The following is a 19,350-nucleotide window of genomic DNA, read 5'->3' as shown; positions in this document are numbered from 1 at the left end:
ACCCAACCCTCGTGATCTCCGGAGACCACGGAAGGACTGGGAGATCGGGGGATCTTGGCTTCTTTTTTAGGGTCTCAAACTAGGAGAGGTGGTTCTGCTTGTTCCCTCCAGCTTTATGGTTCTGCATAGTACGTTACAACTCATTCCCACTTCTACATCTTTGCACAGCCTTCTTGCTAACTGGGTCCATCACTGCTCCTCAGGCTTCTCCTCTCTGTTTTCTAATCCTTATCAGTTCCTCCTCCAGTCTTTTCTATCTGTTGCTGCTGCAAGCAGCACTGTCTTTCCATCGTCAGTCTCGTGCTCTCAGTCTCCAGAAAAATCTTTTGAACACAAGTGCAGACATGGTGCTCCTGCATGAATCCATCCACCCTTCTGTGTTGTGTGGCAAAGTGTCACCAAGAGCACAACAGAGACGGGTGCCCTCCTTTCAGTCACGGTGAAGCATGGTGATGAGAAAAGCTCAGCGCTGCCCTGCCGTGTGCCTCCACGTCGATGGAGCCTTCAGCCCTACCTGCCTGCAGGGGTGCGAGGTGCTTGGGCATGCCCCAGCAGAATGGGACTTCCAGAGATTCCTCTTCACTGGCCTGTGACGTTGATTTTTCCAGAAAAAGGCCACGTTTGGATATATTTTTGTGTAAACAGCCAAGAAAATGAGCCATCCATCTGCTACATTTTTGGAGTCCTTGCTCTGAAGTGAGATGTAGCCTACAGGTCCTCTTCAAAAGGATTAGTAAAACACACTTTTCTTGGCATTGTTTTCAGAAAGAGCTGTCCTGTGTCTGTCTCCAGGCCTGCCTAAAGTTGCTCTGAGGTTGCTCCAAGTTGTTTATTGGGTTGTGCCATCACCAAGAACAGTGACGTGGGGTATAGAGAGGTCCAGGACATCACCAGTTGTTCAGCACCTGCAGCTGTGTGTGCATCGGCCCTGAGCTGCCCTGGGGTGGCATGTGCCAGCTGTGGGGACACGTGTGGTCGTGCAGCCTCCACGTGAGGTCCTGCCTGTGAGATAGCAGCCGGGGCAGTGCAGGAGCCCACAGCAGTGGCTGGGAAAGGGATCGGTCATCCCAGAGAGAAGGAGGCTCCATAGATGGGGGTTGAGATGGTGACTTGCTGGAGACAGCTTAATTCAGGAGACTTCAGTCAAAGAGGTTTATGTTTAAGAGCTGTCGAGCTGAAAATCTCCAAGTTAAGGAAATACTAAGTTTTGAAGCTTAACAGCTTGTGATTTTTTTTCTTTTTTTTTTTTTTGAAAAACGAAACCATGGAGGAATATAAATCCAAGAAGCCAAGCCCTAGGATTTAATGCACTGCACAGGCTGGAAAGTGGAATTTCCTACTGGTTTGTGTAGGGTTGCTTGCAGAGGTTTTCCTGTACTGCCTCCCTTCAGAATCATTTGAGCAGCTGCCACACGCTTTCAGAGGGGAGCTGGAATGCTCCTGGGTGGTGGGGCCAAGGAAAGCCCATGGGCATCTTCTCTTTGTGGGACAGGCAGGACACCAGAGCAGGGGTGGCCAGGCTGGGGGACGGTGGGGTGTGGGAAAGCACTGGAGGTGGGCTACCCAGGAGAACAGCATATTGAACTGGCCTACGAGTCTCTCCTTTAGCTTGAGATGTCTGTCATTTTCAGTGATTTTGTTTTCCTCATTCCTCTGCTGATAAAACACTGAGGTTTGTTTAACAAGTGTGCTGGAGCTTTCGGTGGCATCTGGGGTTTCAGTTCCCAAATCCCATTGAAATCTGGGAGGTGTTTCAGTGGAGAAAAACCTTTGCAAACCCTGAAGTCCTGACTGCTGAATAAGACTTTTTTAGTTTGTTGGGTTTTTTTTCTTACAAAGTAATGACAGACATCACAGAAAGGGTTGTAGCATGCTGGGTTCTCCCTTTGCGTGGGGCTGTGAGACATGCATGTGGTCTAGAGCTGGAAGAGGTGCTTCTCTTGCCCCCGTTCCTAAGAAGTCCAGTGAGGACAGTTGGCTGCAGAAGCCCTTGGGAGCATCCCTGCTCTCTCTGGAGCTGGGACAGCTTGTCTGCAATGCTGGGCTGGCTGGCCGTGGCTTTTGGGGTTTTCAGGCCACCTCCATCCTCCCAGGACTTGGTGCTCTGCCCTGCGCCAGCTCCCTCACCTTCCAGTCTACAGAAGGCTGTCCCAGGTGGATGTATTCATGGTACAGAATGATACCCTATTATTTGTATTTCTTATTCATATTATCCCATTATTCTGGTATTTTGTGCTTGCTTATATTTGGCATGCATTATGTGCTTTTTCAGTAATCGTTCTTCAAGGCGAGAGTTCCTGGAGGCCAGAAGAGGCCTCCCCTGGTAATGGCAGGGCAAACTCCAGCAGAGCTGGGACTTCACATCACCCCTCGCACGTATTCTCTCCTTAATGCTGACTAATGGATGTGCTGTCTTCATTCAGGCTCCAGAGACCTTTCACCTCTGTCCAGCTGGGCTGCCCAGCGGCTATGAAATAGCAAATACTTCGTACTAAAAAGATGGGGTCATGCCACACCTGCATCTTAATAGTGCCAGTCTTCAGGCCTCTTGACCTAAACCCTAGCCCACCCAGCTCCTGGTCACCACAGGGGATCGATGCTTCTGTATTTGCAGGATTAATGCCTCTAATTCCCGTTGCCATCCCCACTGGCTGGCATGGCATGGTGCAGTTCATGTGTTCCAGGCTGGTGGCTGATTTGTGGGGCTTATAAAGCACAGCTCAACAGTCACAAGCTAAAAACTCAGTCAGCAGAAGGCACCCAGCACTGCTTCGAGTTCTTTTTTTAGTGCAGTGAAGGAAAACTCTGTTACGCGTGTCCAGAATTAGTGTTTAAAATGCTCGTTGTGGGAATTCAGCATTTCTGCTTTCGCTTTATTTACACCTTTGTTCCCTATTTCGGTTCATTCCCTAGGCCTCCATGTGTTTTCAAAGTCCGGGCAAGCAGCAGAGTGGCTGCAGACACGCACTGGCTCTGTGCTGATCTCCCTGGCTCTTCATCTGTCTCGGAGCTTGGTGAAAACCTGGTGTAAAAGCTGACGACGTATGGTTTGGGTTGCTGTTGTTCTTCTGCGCGTGGTTTGTTTACGTCCAGGGAGAAACTTCAGCATGCTAAAACCTAAATTCCATCTGTGGTTAGCTGATAAGTGAGCTTTCCCTGTGCCTGTTGGTATGCAGCGAAATCTGGGAGCTTCAGGGGCTGAGCAGCAGCACCCAGCAGCTTCCCAGCCTTGCAGCTGCTGTCTGATGGCCCGCGGTGAAGCAAGGTGCTGGGGACCAGCCACGGCTGCAAAGCACCAAAATTGCTAAACACCACATCCCTGATTGCCCTGCTCTTCTTGTGTTCCAGCTGCGCTGAGCAGGAGGATGGAGCTGCTGCCTGTAGATGTGGGGGAAGCACCGCAGGGTGTGTTAGCCAGGCTAGCGGCTGAAGAGGGCTCTGGAAAGCCACCAAAGCTGTGCACCTCTGCTCCTGGCTGCTGTGACCTGCCCCACGCTAAGCACCCTTCCCATGCAGGTGCTTGTAGGGCTGGCACAGGGGATGCATTTTCATGTAGAAACTGTGGCTTTGCTTGTTAACCTTTTGCATGGCCTTACCCTCTCTTCTCTGTTGGCCCTGCTGGCACCTCGCACACTGACGACTTGCAAATTGCTTTGCAGAATTTTCATGCAACTTTTATTTTTATCTCTCTCTCTTTTCTTCCAGTGCTTTGAATCAGGGCTTTAGCCTGGTACTTTGTGGCTGGCGGAATCGGAGTCCTGTTTGCTCCTCACCATGTTTCTTTCACGAGGCTGTGGCTGAATATTGTGGTGCAAAAGCTGAAGTCCTGTCCTCCCGGGTACCAGTTCAGGGTTGTTTTGAGGTGGCAGTTCTGCCAAGTGGCAGTAACTGCAAAGCATCCGCATCCCCTCCCTCCCTGCCTGTCCAGGCCATGTGGCAGAAGTGTTTCTAAAATCTCTTCTTACCTTGGGATAAAGTTGCCTTTTTGTGCGTAAACTGGATAAAGAGAGAATACGTGCCACAGCCCTTCTAAAAGTTGCTTTTCCTTTTACTGAAGGTTTAAAATGTAGAAATCCTCTTCAAGCTGCTTTTCAGGAAGAAGTGCTTATTGAAACAGCCCGAGGCTGGGGATGCAGAAGATGCCAGGAGCAAGCAGCACACAGGTTTGTTCGCCAGCGGCAGTGCTGCGATGCAGAGCTGAACTTGGTCTTTGCAAAACGTCAGCCTGGTTTTTTTCTTTCTCCTTTACATCTTGGATGTAAAGGAGAAAGGGCTCCAGTGGCACAGTATGCCAGGTGCAGCGGGGCCGGATCCTGTGCTGGCATGTGCTGCCGGCTTCTCATTCACATTCCAAAGGAGTGTCCAGTGGGTGGGCAGGCTTCCCACTCAAGCGTGCTGCTAAGTCCTTGGCCCCATTGAATGGGTTTCATGCTCTGTGAAATGTCTGCTCCTTGGGTGATATGGACCACTGGAGCAGGGCAAGGGAAACGCATTTCACTGGGGGCACCTTCACAGCCCTGCAAGTGAAAGGTCATGCTGCTCAGACTTTGATTTGAGCTGCTGAAGAGCAGTCACTAATCCAATAAGCCAGCGAGGCACTGTAGGACATAGTCTTAATTCAGGCATTTGCATGGGTGAGTGAAAGGCAGTAACCCTGGGAGATCTCGGGGAGCGCCCCACAGCGCAGGGACCCTACCTGGCCCGCGTCTTGCTTGATGTAGTGCTGTGAGCATCAGGCTCTTAGGAACACCAGCCTTGGCACCCTGAGTATGCCCTGTGAAAAATAAACAGCTTAAAATAAAGGTGTTCATTTTCCAGTGGGCACTGGCTGTGCTGGCTGCGTTTGTGTGGGGAATTGGATCAAATCGCAACCTTCAGCAGTGGAGCAATAGGCGTGGGTGCAGAGCTCTTAATATAGTATATATACATACACACATATTGTAACAATGTGTAGCTAAGTGATACTTTTATTTTTCCACAGATACACGTGAGCGGCCTCATCTGTTTTCTGTGTTCAGCTGTGTTCTTCGAGGCTGGTAGTCTGAGATCCACTTGATAATGCTATTATTCTTCAGGTACCTATTGGGATTTTAAAGATTAAAGGGCTTTGTCAGACTACTGATGCACAAAACATGGATCTAGTTTAAATAAAGAACTCGTGTGTGATTGCAAATGAAATGTTTTCATAATTGGAAAGAGAAAACCCAAGTGTCCTCTTTAAAGCACCCCCCAGGTGTTGCCCTGACAGTTCCCACTCCTTGAGGTGTCTGGGTGCCTTTTGCTTTGTATGGATCCGGTCCCTTTGGCAGCTGAAGCTCCAGCTGGGATGCAGTGGTGGGAGACGGCTGTGCTGCTGGCACACTGTGTGTCAGCTGGGCCAGCATCACCTGTGACAGGTTTTTCCATGTGTAGCTTGTAGCTCTGCTGTAGCTGCTCTGTTTCCATGCTCTTGGGGGAATTGAAATTATAAATATTAGCTGCTTCACAAATGACTTTTCTAGCCATGCTGCTTCTATCTGGGCACACCAGCCCTGGGCTGGCTTGGGTGTTGGGCAACACCATCAGTCACTGTCTATGGAGGATTTTCTCATTGGCAGGTGATGGGGCTGTCATGCTGCAAAGCCCCAAAGTGGTGGGATGGATGCTCGTGGCCACTGTAGGGACTTCCATCCCTTCCCCAGTGCATCACCAATGGCTTTTCCATGTCAAACTGGTCTTATGAAGGCATGCAGTAGAAAAGCATGAACTTTCCTTTGGATACTGTGTAAGCCATCATCCTACTTAAAGACCCTGAGGTCCTCAAGGCCAACCCACACATTGGTAATGTAAAGCAGCTGATGCACTTGGTGTGTGGAAGGCTCTGCTCCTGCGGGAGAGGGGGCAGGTCATGTGTGGGATGCTTTGGATTTGAAAACCTCACCCAGAAGTCCTGACTTCCATATTCTGGTTGCTGAGTGTTTTCCACTCTTGTCGAAGGAGGAAAATGCAATGCTTTAAACTGGCACAGAATGTCAGTGGTATGAAAGGCTCAGCTCTGAGGGTTGGCAGGATGAACCTAATGCCTCCTGGTAACAGTGCAGCACCCTGGCATTGTCACGGTAAGGGTGGGGACTGAGTTCCAGGTACCCATTTTCTGCGTGGACCCTGCTTCCTCAAGGGTGATTCTGGGGTTGGGAAGAGAGAAATGTGACATGGGCTCTTGGTGGAGCTGCAGAAATCTGGTTTCAGCTGAGGATGACATCCTTGGTCTGGTGCAGTCTGTGGTGCACCAGCCATCAGTGGGAGTCTTGGTGGCCTTTTCTGGAGCTCCGCTGAGTAGAGGGACCATGCAGGCTTCCCACAGCCGCCCTCTGCTATCTTCCCCCTTGGATTTAGGGCAGATTGATTTTACAGCCTTGCATTTGCACCTAGAAGAGCTAAAGGGAAAAAATTACCTAAGGGAGGGCCAAAGAAACCCACTGGGGCCAGACTCCTGCCCCAGGACTGTCTCTGAGACAGTTCCAATTAATTCTCTGATTGCTTTGAGTTTTGGTGGTCAGGACAGTCGAGAAGGAGCAATCAAAGCTCATGCTTGCAGGTGACCACAATCAGGTGTTAGAGACGAATTATTGCCTTCTGGCTCTGCCTAGCTGCTGTGTGTGCTGGGCAGGGTCTCCTTGGGCAGCAGGCGCTGGGGATTAGCGAGGTGATGGGCTGATGCTCATGGAAACACTGGGCTTGATCCCATGCCGTGGGGTGCCTTGCTCTTGGGTGACTGAGCAGCACCTGACGGCACAAGGCAGCATAGGCTGGGTTCCTCCCCACCCAAACTGCTTTGAGGAAAAGACTCTTTGATGATGATTAGGAATATATTAAATATTTTCACATCTAAGCTAAATGCTCTCATCCTGCGAATTGCCAGATTCTGTTTGTACTGTTTCTGCATGGGGCACCCTGGGGAGCTCAACCTGTGGGTCTTGGGAGGGTGGCTCTGATGATCTTGGCCATCCTTGGAAACAGCCTCCAGCTGTGGCGAGGTGCCATGGGACCACAGGGACAGGGATGTGTGCTGCCACTGGTGTTGGTGGTGTTAGTAATTGGTAGCAGTTTGGGTTGTGGGTTTTTTTTGTTTTTGTTTTTTTTTTTTTTTACATCTGGATCCCTAAGAGCAGAAGTGGGAAGTCCATTGCATATGTCCCATATACATGCTGGCGCTGGGGGGTTTCTAAGAATTTGCTTTATCACTGTTTTCAAATGGTAACGTATTCTGTGCCTCTTGGGCCTGAAACTGTCGGCTGAAAACCAGTGTGATTTGTGTCTGAGCTGTCCCCAGCAAGGAACTCCAGGGACGGAGGATGCTGCCTGGTTTGTGGCTGAGAACAGGGGGGATGAGCACTCTGGTCCCCCAGATGTGGGAGCAGCAGGGCCCAACGTGCCGTGCCGGCATGCGCTGGTACTCGAGTGGAGAGTTTGGAAAGCTCCGAGTTATGAGCTATGGTTATGTTCTCACTTAATAAGGTGTTAACTGACATTAGGCTCTCTTTGGAGTTAGGCTGTACGTGGAGGTTAACGGTTCCTGGCATTTTGTCTGCTATAAACGAGCTTGCAGAGACCGGGAAAGAGTTACCGCACGCTCTCAGCGTGCGAATTTTTTTTTCTTTAGCTAAAAAAAAAACCCACCCCACCACCAAACCGCAGCAACCCGAGGAGGGGGAAGCCGTTCGGTGCCCCCCGGGCTGCGGGAGCCGGCCGGCGGTGCGGGGCGCGGCGCGGCCGCTGGAGGGCAGGCGAAGCGTGCCGGAGCGCCGGGCTGCCCCGCCGGGCACCGCCGCGGCACCGGGCCGGGCTCATGGCCCCGGCGGGCGCGGCTCGTCCCGGCCCCGGCGGCGGGTGCCCGGTACTCGGGGGGCCGCGCCGGGGCCCCGCTGCCGCCCGCCCGGGGCTCGCCGGGGCCGGGACGCGCCCGGAGGTAAGAGAGCGCCGGGCCCCGCCGCCCCCCGGAGCCCAGCGCGGTGCGGGACCGGCCGCGGCTCACGCGTGTCAGGGCGCGGGGGGACCCCTTCGTGTTTCGGGCGAGCCGTGGAGGGGACTGGAGCGGCGCGGCCTCGCTCACCCCCCCCCCCCTTTTTTTTTTTAATACATTATTTTCCTAAAAAAAAATACTTTCCGCGCCGCCCCTGCCCTCCTGGGCGCGCCGCGCAGGCGGTGCGCTATCCGCGCAGGCGGTGCGCCACCCGCGCAGGCGGTGCCAGCCCCGCGGGGCCGCCCGGGCGCGCCCCGGGTCCCGCCTCCCGCCCGCGCCCCGCGCAGCGCCATGCCACCGCGCCGAGCGGAGCGCAGAGGAGCGCGGAGCGGGGCGCGGCGGCGCTGTGCGGGCGCGGGGCCGCGGAGAGGCTCTCTCCGCCTGGCAGGGCCGGCCCGGGGGGCGGCGGGGGGGCACTGGCTGATGATCGGAAGTTACTGACAATAAGCACCTTCATCCCCCCAAAGGCGGAGAGAGAGAGAGGGAGAGGAGGAGGAGGAGGAGAGACAGGGGGAGAGGAGAGCTGATGCCTAAGCGAGTCACTCGGAGGAGGCAAAGCGGGCGGTACCACAACTTCTCGGCGGCGCGGAGCGGCGCGGAACGGCGCGGAGCGGAGCGGAGCTCGCCGGCCGGATCGCTCCCATGTCAGGGCGGCGGTGGGGGACTGCACTCCGCTAGCGTGAAGCCACTGACCTGCCCCCTCTCCTCGCCCAGCGATGTATTCACTGCTCTCAGCCTGCACTTGCCTGTAAGGATTATGGCATCTTTTTAAATATTTTTTAAAAAAATTTTTGGTTGGTTTTATTTTTTTTAAACTTTCATTTTGGGGTCTCCGGTTGCATTTTCCTTGCAATCAGGTGGTAATCGGGACCCGAGCCTTTTCATAAGCAGAGCATCGCTCTGTGTCCTTTAAAAAAATCGCAAACAAAAACAAAGCAAAAAAAAAAAAATCAACTTTAACCATTTTACCGCATCATTTGATCTTTTGTTGCTTTTTTTTTTTTTCTCCTCTCCAGATGTTTACATTTCCTGCTGCTGTGCTTTCAGGTACAGGTACGTGTCCTTTCTGTCCTCCTTCGCTTTTGGTTGTAAAACAGAAACAAAGGCGGCGTGCTGACCTCGCAGTGCCAGGCACTTTTGGCTGGGGCTTTCACTTTTTTTCCCCTCTAGTTTTTATAGACGTATTAAACCGCTCCCCGCGCCAGATGCCGGAGTGTCACTTGCCCTGGCAGGGGGCTGCCCCTCTCGCTGGGTGCCCGCTGCGGGCGCGGGGTGCCCCGGTGCGGGTGCCGGTAGCCTGCCCTAGCGGGATCCTCTGGAGTGCATTAGCCTGGCTAATGATGTGAGAGGGAGTGCTGGACTCTCCTTGCACAACGTTGATTGATGCACTTGCCTTGGAAAAGCAGGCGCTCTTCTGCTCGCCCTCTTTTCCTTTTCTTCTATTTTTTTCCCCCTTTTTTTATTTCCTCCCCCCTCTCCTAGAGAACTTACTCCCAAAAACTGATACTTTGAAAAACACGCGTTTCCCTAGCCAGGAGAAGGAGGCTGTGTGCTCCCTCCCCATTATTCAGTAGAAAGCCATCCAAGTCAGATCCTGCCTTTGATCCTGCCTCGGCAGGAATGGAGCCGTTGGAGGAACACCCTGAGCGCCGAGGCTCCGCAGCCCAGGCGCCTGCGGGACAGGGACGGCGGCTGGGGGTGCCAGGGCAGCCGCTGCCCCCCAACAGCCCCAGGGCCACGCAGCTCCCTGGGATGGGGATTTGAGCTGGGCATCCCGGAGCAGACCCACCTGCGGGACCAGGCAGAGCAGGTGCCGCTGTCCCAGTGGCTCCAGCCCACCGTCCCGCAGGGCCGGGGGACACTCGTGCCACCCCTCGGCCCCGTGCGGTGCTTTGGCCGGGATTGCACCTGCTCACCCCGACACCCGACGGCAGCGAGGGATGGTCCCGCATGAGCACAGCTGCGACCTTGGAGGGGGCTCCATCCCTCCGGCCAAATGAAAACCCAAACCAGCCCCATCCTCTGCTCCCCAACCCCTCAAAAAAATCCCCGGTCACATTCTTTTTCTCATCCCCTCTGAAAACTGCAGCTCGAACCTAACACCAGCAGAGCCTCCCCTCGGCGGCGCAGCCTCCTCGGCAGGAGAGGATCCACAGCTGTAAATTACCCTGCGGTTGGAAGGCGTTTGCTGTATTTCTCCGGTGCGTTTTTTTTTTTTTTGGTTTTTTTTTTTTTTCAAGCCCAAGGAATAACAGGCTGCGCAGGGCTCGCAGCGACGGCACCCTTTGCAGCGGGGAGATATTTTTTTGTGCTTGTGCGGTAACTGAAGTTAATCAGCCTTCCAGCCCCCTCCCTCTCCCCCTCCCTTTGGTGCTTTTAGTGAATCAGAAAAAGTTTGGCTGGCTGCCTGGAAAGCACTTGCTAAAATCTGATCTCTTACTTCAGCAGCCTTAAAACTTGGGAAGTTATTGGCATTTATACAGTTGGAGCTCGCAGGCTTCCAAAGCAATAAAATAATAAAAAAAAAAAAAAAAAAAAAAGGTGGTGGTGGGGGAAGCTCTGCGCTCTGGTGCTATTAGAACCATACTTGCTCCATTTCGTGCTGATTTTGCAGCCTTGTGCGGGATTTGAGGCGGGGATTCGCTGTGGCTGGGCGCCGCGGAGGTGTCCTGGGCCGTGGCTGGAGGGGCGGTGGGTCTCGCTGGGTGTCACACCGAGAGGCGAGCTCTTTCGGCAATTAGCGTTGGGAGCCAAAACATTAGATTAGTCATACTCAAGGGCCTTCGAGTGAGTGTTTACAGTATTAATGGTAGATGAAAAGATGTGAATGCTGTAAGTTTTTATTGCCCATTTTGTTACACTTTCTTTCTGGATTTATTCACGGGATTACATGTTTTGAGCCTGAATGGGAGCGAGGGATTATAGGATTTCTTTTATAATGATCAATTTGGGTAGGAGTTAGCCTTTGGTGAACTGGAGTAAATTAATGCATCACTTAGGTTTAATATTTATTTAGGCTAAAGGAAGTTGTTTAGTTTTGCTTAAAGGGCTCTGTGTTGTATTGGAGAGATTTAAGAGTGCCTGAAATGGATTATATTCTAAGGCCGCCTTTCACCCTCCCATGCAAGCCATGATCAGCGGGTCGTCTCACGTGTTAGTCTTAGAATTACGCTCCTCTGCTGCTGGCTGTGACCCTCTGGCTCTGCATGCAAAGGTAGAAATCCCTCCAGCATGTGTTGGGGCTGGAGGGATTCTGGGGCAAAATACCACAGCTTAGGTATTTTGCATCTTCTGTTAGTTAAGCGCGTACAAAGACTGTGGTGTGTGACATGCAAGCTGCCCGCAGTTAGGTGGCATGTCAGCTCAGCTGCTGGCCCAGAGCTTTCCGCAGCCCCCGAGCCTGCGTCCACAGTGCCGCAGGTGACCCGGTCGGTGTAGCATCGCTTGAGGGTAGGTTGTGGCAGCCCCGCAGGTGCATTTCCCAGCCCAGACCGTGGCAAGCTCGGAGGGAGGGGGGGGGTTACAGCAGGATTTAGTCTCCTGGATGAGTTGGGGTCCTCCAGGGCTTTGCTGTCAGGTGACGTTTCCACCAAGGGACAACAGGGAGTAGCGCATGGTGGGTCAGAGGGGAGCGCTGCTGGAGCACAGGCGATGGGTGCCAGCGGCTGTGAGAGCAGCCCTGTACCTTGCCGGGCTGTGAGGAGGACACCTCGTTCTCCGGTCCCTTCCCCCATGGTAGCGATGTCCCTGTCTTGTTTTCTTCTCTTGCATCTTGGGAAGTTCCTCTGCTGCTTGGCGTTGCTGCAGTCCCAAGGGCAGCAGGGACACTGGATATCCCTGGGGACACTGGAGAGATTAATTTATTTATGCAGGTTGTTCTTAGGGGTACCCTTTCACCACTGGTTATTAAACTCTCCTTCTATTGCTTATCTTTAGCATCCTTTGGTTTAATTCTCTCAGTGCCTTTTCACGTTTCTGGGAGCAATTTGTCCTCCACATGCTTTTTCCCTCCGTATGTCCTGGAGCGGTTTTGTGTTTGGCTCTGGAGTCACTCCCTGCTCTTCGCATGGGTGAGAAACCCCAGGAGCACCTTGTGTGGATGGAGGGGGGCTCCCATGCTGTACCAGCTCTGGCAGCCCCAGTGGCCCTTTAGGACATTGGGGTCAGGGACATGGGACCTCAGGAGCTCAGATGTCCCCCTTTGCCGGGTCAGGTGGGGGCTGGAAGCAGCTTTGGTGCAGGCTGAGCAGTAGGATGCCAGGTTTTGTGTTTGTGAGAGCTTCCAGCTCTTCTGCCCCTGGGCCACCTCCAGTGCGTTGTCGGCTGGAGTATGGGACGATGCCGGCGCGGGCTGCCCTGGCCATGCTGTGGAGCGGAGGCTCGTGCTGCCTCAGCCTCTTCCCTGCCCTGATAAACCTCAGCGTGTTCTCCTACATGAAGTGCATCTGTGTTAGATTAGGAAGAGGTCCCTGATAGGGCCAAATCCTTTGCTTTTATGGCTCTTGTAGGTTAAGATCCAGCTTTGGAATCTGATCCAGAAGCAAACAGGAGGTCAGAGGAGCGCACAAGGCAGCACCGGGCTATTTTCACATCTGCTGGTGTTGTGTAAGAGGAAGGCTGCCGCACACCATGCCAATAGCAACTTATTTCTCCTAAGCTCCTGTGCAGCGACAGACAGTTATTGTTTGGGGCTTTGTAAAGTGAGACACAGAGGAGTGTTGCTTCCACACATTCAGTGAGCCAGATCCTGCGGTCTGGCGGAGCTGTGTGCAGCACATGTCAGAGGCGTGAGCCTGCTGAGCGGCTCCCTCCCCTCTCCCCATCTGCTGCTCCACAGCCGCCTCCCGGGGTGGTCGGCCGCGAGTGCCACCGAATGGCACTGGGGACACTGTTGTGGAGAAGGCAGAGCATGGTCCTTGTCACAGCTTGCCTGGCCAGGGCTTCTGGTCACCCCTTCTACAGGTGTGGAGTGGTACTGGAGCCAAGGGTCCCCGTGCTCTGCCCTCGCCAGTAGTGCTGGTGGTTGGCGCGGAAGGCAGGGTGCTGGACCGCCTGACCCCAGTGGGGTTATTCTCACATCCACCTTCCCCACAGGTGGGCACCCACCTGCTCCCTCCTTCCTTGGGTGGCGTGAGCATCTGTCTTGAGGCTGTGGCCAAGGCTGCGTGTGCTGCCAGGGGTGGAGGCTCTGGGGCTCGGGCACCACTGATTCGCTCTTCAGGCCTGTGCTGTGGGATAGGGCAGGTGCTTCTTTGATGTGGCGGAGTGCTCTGCTGCTGGTGGCAAAGCCTGAGGCTCGGCAGGGGACCAGCACCCTCTGGCTCCCAGGCTGTGAGACCCTGTGCTTGCCATCTCCACCCAGCCCGGGGTGGCACCACCGAGTTCTCAGCACAGCATCCCTGTGCCGGCACCTGCCTCCTGCTCCCTGTGGGTGTCTGGACCCCCTCAGGTGGAGGTAGCCCACCTCCCTGAAAACGTCTGAAGTGAGTTCCACTTTCCAGTCTTGTCTCGCTGTGGTTGCTGCCGCGCTGCAATGCCCACCTGAGCTGGCCCACCCTGTGCTCGTGCGGGGCTGCTAACACATGGGTTGTAGAAGCAACGCTGTGAAGGACAAAATATGGCAGAGGTAGTCTGAGAGAGGCTGGGAAGTTTTCTGTTGATTTTTCTGATCGTAGCCGACTCTTAAATTATTACGCAGTGAGAAGACAAGAGAAACTGCATAAGCAAAGCCTCTTTTAATTAGAGGAGGAGGAGGAACTTGGCAATGTTGATGAAGTGCATGACCCCATCACAGGCTGGAGTTGATGATATGATCCACGGCTTTGGATCTGTGCTGCTGCTGGACTTGTGGCGGTGGATGTGGTGCCTGCTTGGGTGGCTCCGCTAGGCTGCAACCCGCAGAGGAAAGGTTTGGTTCCATATTAAATTGTTTGATCCTGTTTAAAACCTCCTTGCTCTCCAGGAAACAGCCATGCTGCTTGCCACAAGGGATTCTTATTCCCCCCTGCTGACTCATTGCACCAGTCTATGAAGTGCTGTGTCCTGAAGCTGCCCCTCATGCCCTGCTTCTGCCTCTTGCTCTCCAGAGAGCTCAGGCTTGTGGAGGAAGAGGAGGCAAACTGGAGCGGGTGACTGGGCTGGAGCAGGGAAGCCTGGCCCCGCCGAGCAGCAGTGGCCTGGCTCTTGTGCTGGCGCATTCTTCGGTTCTCCCATAGGAGAAACGAGACTGAGATGAGCGGAGGGTGTGTGCAGATGGGGGTCTTGCTCCCATGTGGATGGGGGGTAACACAGCCTGTGACCCCCATGGTGGCCGTCAGCTGCCTGACCTGGGCACGTGCTGCCTTTGCTTCCCACAGTCCCCAGCCCTTCGATGTGCTGGGGCAGGTCTTGTGCCAGGGAACCCCTCACACACATGTTGAGTGGGAAGATTTGCAAGGACAAAGCTGGTTTCCAGGTTCCCCATCCCAGCGAGACAGAAACAGAGTGAACTCCTTGGCATTTTCTGCGTGTGGCAATGTGCAGCACAGCAGGGCTTCTGCTTGGAGGCTTCAATCTGCACACCTGCATGAATTGCACTTTGCTTTTTTGTGGTTCTAGAGACATGCAAGGCGCTTTAGAGAACCAAAGGAGGACCTGGGTGTTGTTGAGGAGAGCATGTAGAAGGGTACAGCAGATGCGGGGTTCAGGCTTCCCCTGTTTGAGATAGCTGGGCACATCGTGGTTGTTCTATGTAATTTCTGTTGCTTTCCGTATTGCACCTGGCACATCCAAGGGTGGATGGAGGTGAGTGATGTTGGGTTTGGAGGAGTGCTGGGGTTTGCAGGAAAGATGCCCGCTCAGACCCTACTTGTTTTCTACCTGAGGAGCAGTTTGGGCATCGATTACTGAGGCGGGAAGGAAAAGAGTGGAACAGGTAAAGGGTGATGCTTCCCAAGGCCAGCGGGTGGATTTGGGACATGGCCATGCAGCTGGTGGTGGGTTCTTTGGCAAAGGGCAGGCAGGGGGGACTGCTGAGGGCTTCCAGGGGCTCAGGTAGGGCGCACAGCGTCAGGGGCGCGCAGGTGGCCACTCAGGATATTGGATTTTGCTGTAAGCGCCAAGCTGTTCAGCTGGGTGAGTGGATATGTCCCTCCGCTGTGGGAGTCTGAGCTCAAAGGAAAGACTCCCCTGGGGCTGAAAATAGTATTTTTGATCTATAAAGCTACTTCCCACATCCTTGGTAGTATTTTTATGGGTCTCTTCCTTTCTGTAGGAGCTGGGAACCCCTGTCACATTCTCTCCTCTCCCCTCTCTGTTCTCACTGAGCGATAGCTGCTTTTGCTTTGATTTTCCCCAGCTACGGACACTTTAGATACCAGTTGTAACAAGTGCAAGTGAAAAATATATTCAGGGAGCAGCATGATTTCAAGAGGAGTGGCTGCCCTTGGTGCCTGGGCAGGGCTATGGATACCTGCTGCCAGGGCTTTTGCCTAGGGTCTCTACAACCTCCTCCGACAGGGCTGGCAGGCGGGAACCCCCAAGATGCTTCCAAAAGAGATGCTCTGCTGCAAAGTGTGACCTCCCAATGCTCTGCTGCTGATACCGGGGGCTTCCACATGGGAATCTGTGGCCCCAACAGGTCTGAACCTTTTTTTTATTTTCCTTCCCTGGCTTTTTGTGTTTTGGTCGCCTGCTGTGCCCTAACAGCAGGTACAACCAGAAATTATGCAGAGCTGTGCATTACGCTGCCTACCTGGTATGTTGCTTCTGTGTCCTGGTACCTCTCCAGATGTCCGTGGAGGATTAGGTATCCAGCGAAGCAGCTGGAGGGAAAGTAAGAAATAAAAACCCCTGAAATAGAAAAGACTGTCTGGCTCTGCCAAAGTATTTTCCTATTGGCATTCAGTAGCCTCGCCATAGCATGAAGAGAAAGAAAGGGGAACAGAGAGAGGAAGGAGGAGGCTTAGTCTGTCATGGTCTGCGTGTTTCCCTTTGTGCGAGCTCCGTGCTGCGCGGGGGGCTGCAGTGGGTGGGAGCCCATGTGCCAATCTTCCTTGCCTGGCCAGGGGCAGGCGGTGGGGTTCGTGCCCCCCGCACCAGGCTCGCCAGCTCACTTCGACATGGGGCAGGGCTCCCGGGCAGGGCTTGGACACCTCCCTGCCCGCACCAACAGCTGGATTTCAAGCTAAACCACAGGGCAGTGTTTTCCACGTAGCAACAGCACACCCTCCCCCAGCACAGCACCCTGCCCTTTGCCAGACGCCGCTGACACCCTGCTCGCTGCACACATTTGCTTCTTCATGAGGTTATCTGCTTTATTCCACTGCAGCCAGTGGAAAAGGGGTCGTGCTGCCAAGAAATCCACAATGGCTTTAACATACTGACCTTTAGGACAAGAGGAAACAGCCTCAAGTTGTGCCAGGGGAGGTTTAGATCTGATATTAGGAAAAATTTCTTCACCAAAAGGTTTATCAAGCCCTGGAACGGGCTGCCCAGGGAAGTGGTTGAGTCACCATCCCTGGAGGTGTTTAAAAGACCTGTAGATGTGGCGCTTAGGGACAGGGTTTAGTGGTGGGCCTGGCAGTGCTGGGTTAACAGTCGGCCTCAATGAGCGTAAAGATCTTTTCCAACCTAAATGATTCTGTGTTTCTATGATTCTATGGCCTTAGAATGCAATAACAGCATCTAACAGCAGCCTTCTGCCATAGCTGCTCTCTCGGTGTGGTGCGGCAGCTGCTCCGTGGCTGTGGCCGAGCGCGAGCCCGTCGATGCCGCCTGAGGTGGACTCTGCCTCGGGGCCAGTGGGGAAGCAAAGGCGAAGATGTGAGCTGCGGTGCTGGGTGCTCACAGCCCCTGCCTTGGGGAGCACTTGAATCGGGATAAACCGCGGGCAGTGGGGAGCAGTCTGGTGGTCCCGCTCATGTGTGGCAGTGAGGAAGGCAGGTGAGGCAGAGCCTGGTCCCTGGGTTTGCCCCACACTGTGATGGACAGCGAGGCAGTGCTCTCCCGGGTTTGGGGGGCAGACTGGGGGTGCCGGGGCTACCCCGGGGGGGAGGCAGAGCCCCGAGCCATGGCCTGGCTGAGGGGCCAGATCCTGCAAACAATGCGGGGACAGCACTGAGGGCGAGCAGAGGGGCAAGGGGCTGGTGTGCCCTCTGCTTCCTCTCTTAATGTTTTATAATCCAAATCAGGTTGATGAATGTAAAACCTTGGTGAAGGTCCCAGGGAACTGCATATTGCATGGATACAAATATCAGAATGCAGCAATTAATTAATAACGGATTGCTCTTCCTACAAGATATTTCCAGTACTCCTTATTCCTCCCAGTTCCTTTTGCTCCTGCTGCATATTTCAAATCCCTTTCTTTCTTGCTAAAATACTATCTTTGGCATCATTTTTAAGGACAGCTTGTTAAAAAGCTGTTGTATCTTTTGGAATACCCTGAGCTACTCCGGCAGAAATCTAGAATTAACAGGAAAACACAGTGGTGAGCCTGGTAAATAGCTGGGCTTGCAGCGTGTGTGCTGGGTGGCCCTGGGCATGGCTGGTGGCATATGAAGCCCTGGGGATATAAATTGGAAAATGGGATGAAGGACAATATTGATGCAGGGCATTTTGCTGCTTCTCTGTTGCCATTCATCCATCTGAAGAGAGGGATGCAGTGGGAAGCTGGTGCTGCAGGACTGCCGTCCCAGGGGTTCCCTCACCCGCAGGTGGGACTGGGGTCCCCTTCTTCCCTGCAGACCCTGGGCAGTCCGCTGACCATGCTGCTCCTTGGGCTTCTCCTCTCCAACTGTTAGACATGAACCTGAATGGACAGTAATATTTATTTTCCCAAGCTGGATTCAATCCGTAGGCAGAATTTGACTCAGTTATAGGAATGTACAAACTAACGAGTGGGGTGCACACTCCCATTTCCAACTGTGATTTTCAACTATAAGACGAAAGCTGATTTTGACCCCCTTAAGCTGCCAGGCCTTAAGGTCACAGTCCTGTATGAGTAGCATCAGTCCCTCAATGTGAGGCTGTACTGTAAGATTGCATCGCGCAGTGCGGTATTGATTATCTGTAAAATAAATTATGATGTATGCAGTGCAGGTTTCTGACCCTGTGGTCGCGACCTTGCAGTGATTGGGGAGACTTCCGACCAGCTGAGATCAGAATAGCAAACAGCCCCCCAGCAATCAATAGGAAAACCAGCAGGTCTGATTGTTGGGGCCTTTTACGGGAATAATGTTTGATGCCGTGCACGCATGACGTTTTTACCCTGGGGAACAGGCAGTTCTACAAGCTTCACCTGAAATTAGATGTGAAACTCTGTTGGGTGTTCTGCTGAGCGACAAGGCAGCCGGCCCACGGGGCGGTCAGGGACGGGGAACTTTGCGGTGCAAAGGCGAGCACGCACAGTTCCGTGTCGGGGTTCTCAGTGCTCAGCAAAACTGGCATGTCTGGGGTTGGAAGGGAGGAGTGAGGGCAGCTCTGTCCGGCCACGCTGGCCAGCCGCAGGCTCTGCGCCAGTTACATGTGTGTATGTTGTGAGTTTGAAATAGCGTTGCCTCAGCCCCGACAAGAGAGCTCTTCTGACCCGCGAGCCAAACTGACCAGTTTGTGGCAAAATTGACAGCTCGATTGCAGGGCTGAATTTTTAGAGGTGTGCAGGTGCCTTCAGATGTGGATGCGGTGAAGGAGGCGCCTGCTCCGGTGCTTTGCTGGGGTTGCCTCCCTAACCTGTGTAGGTGCTGCTGAGCCATGAAAGCACTGGCAAGGGGGGGACAGGGCTGTCCTGTGCCCCCAAGGCACCCTGAGAGCAGCATCTGCACTCCTGACCCCACAGGCGTGAGCATCGGAGCGGTGCCTCCAGCTCCTTGGTCAGCCAGGCTGCGTTCGCTGCTTTGGAGAGGGAGTAGCTAAACGGGAATAGTCTGCCAGAGAGGCAGAGGGCTTTCTTTTGTGCTGTCAATGTTGTAAGAGCAGGTAATGTGAATTTAATTGCTGTTGGAATTTAGCAAACAAGAAAATGGAATTTATTTGCGTGGTTTTCATTTTTTTCTGGGAGCCTGATTTCCCCAGCGTGCACCAGCACCATGTGTACCAAGAAGCTGAACACCACCGGGTTAAGTTGTGGGGTTTCACTTCTAAAGAAAATCAGTGCCAACACTGACACGGGGCCAGCGGGGCTGTGCTCGCAAAGCTGGTCTGAGTCGGGTGGCAGGGCCGGCGAGGCGGGGAGCTCCAGGTATTTCCAGACCAAACGGGAAACTGTTTGTACTGTTGCATTGGTACCATCCGTGTGCCGGCCCCGCAGGGTGCTGAGCCGCTGCTGCAGGTCCCTTGCAGAGGGATGCTTGGGGAGCAAGGGGGTGGGGATG

General features: G+C 53.8%; 1 protein-coding gene and 1 long non-coding RNA gene across 2 annotated transcripts in view; both read left to right on the top strand.

Moving 5' to 3' along the window:
- Window positions 1–1,587: 1,587 nt before the first annotated feature.
- On the top strand, window positions 1,588–5,231 carry LOC129736615 (uncharacterized). Its single transcript, XR_008733496.1, has 3 exons — window positions 1,588–3,042; window positions 3,706–4,163; window positions 4,982–5,231. It is a non-coding gene; the product is annotated as an uncharacterized LOC129736615 (long non-coding RNA).
- A 3,100-nt stretch (window positions 5,232–8,331) lies between these two features.
- The window catches only part of FGF18 (fibroblast growth factor 18), a 73,327-nt gene continuing 62,308 nt past the window's right edge, over window positions 8,332–19,350 (top strand). The window contains exons 1-2 of the mRNA XM_005442675.4: window positions 8,332–8,750; window positions 9,019–9,055. Of these exons, the coding sequence (XP_005442732.1) occupies window positions 8,719–8,750; window positions 9,019–9,055 (69 nt within the window). The 5' untranslated portion in view covers window positions 8,332–8,718. The remainder of the gene's footprint in view (window positions 8,751–9,018; window positions 9,056–19,350) is intronic.

The sequence above is a fragment of the Falco cherrug genome, chromosome 8 (genome assembly GCF_023634085.1).
Source record: "Falco cherrug isolate bFalChe1 chromosome 8, bFalChe1.pri, whole genome shotgun sequence".
NCBI lineage: Eukaryota > Metazoa > Chordata > Aves > Falconiformes > Falconidae > Falco > Falco cherrug.
Note: the sequence above shows the minus strand (reverse complement) of the source record. Positions and strands in the feature narration are given on the sequence as shown.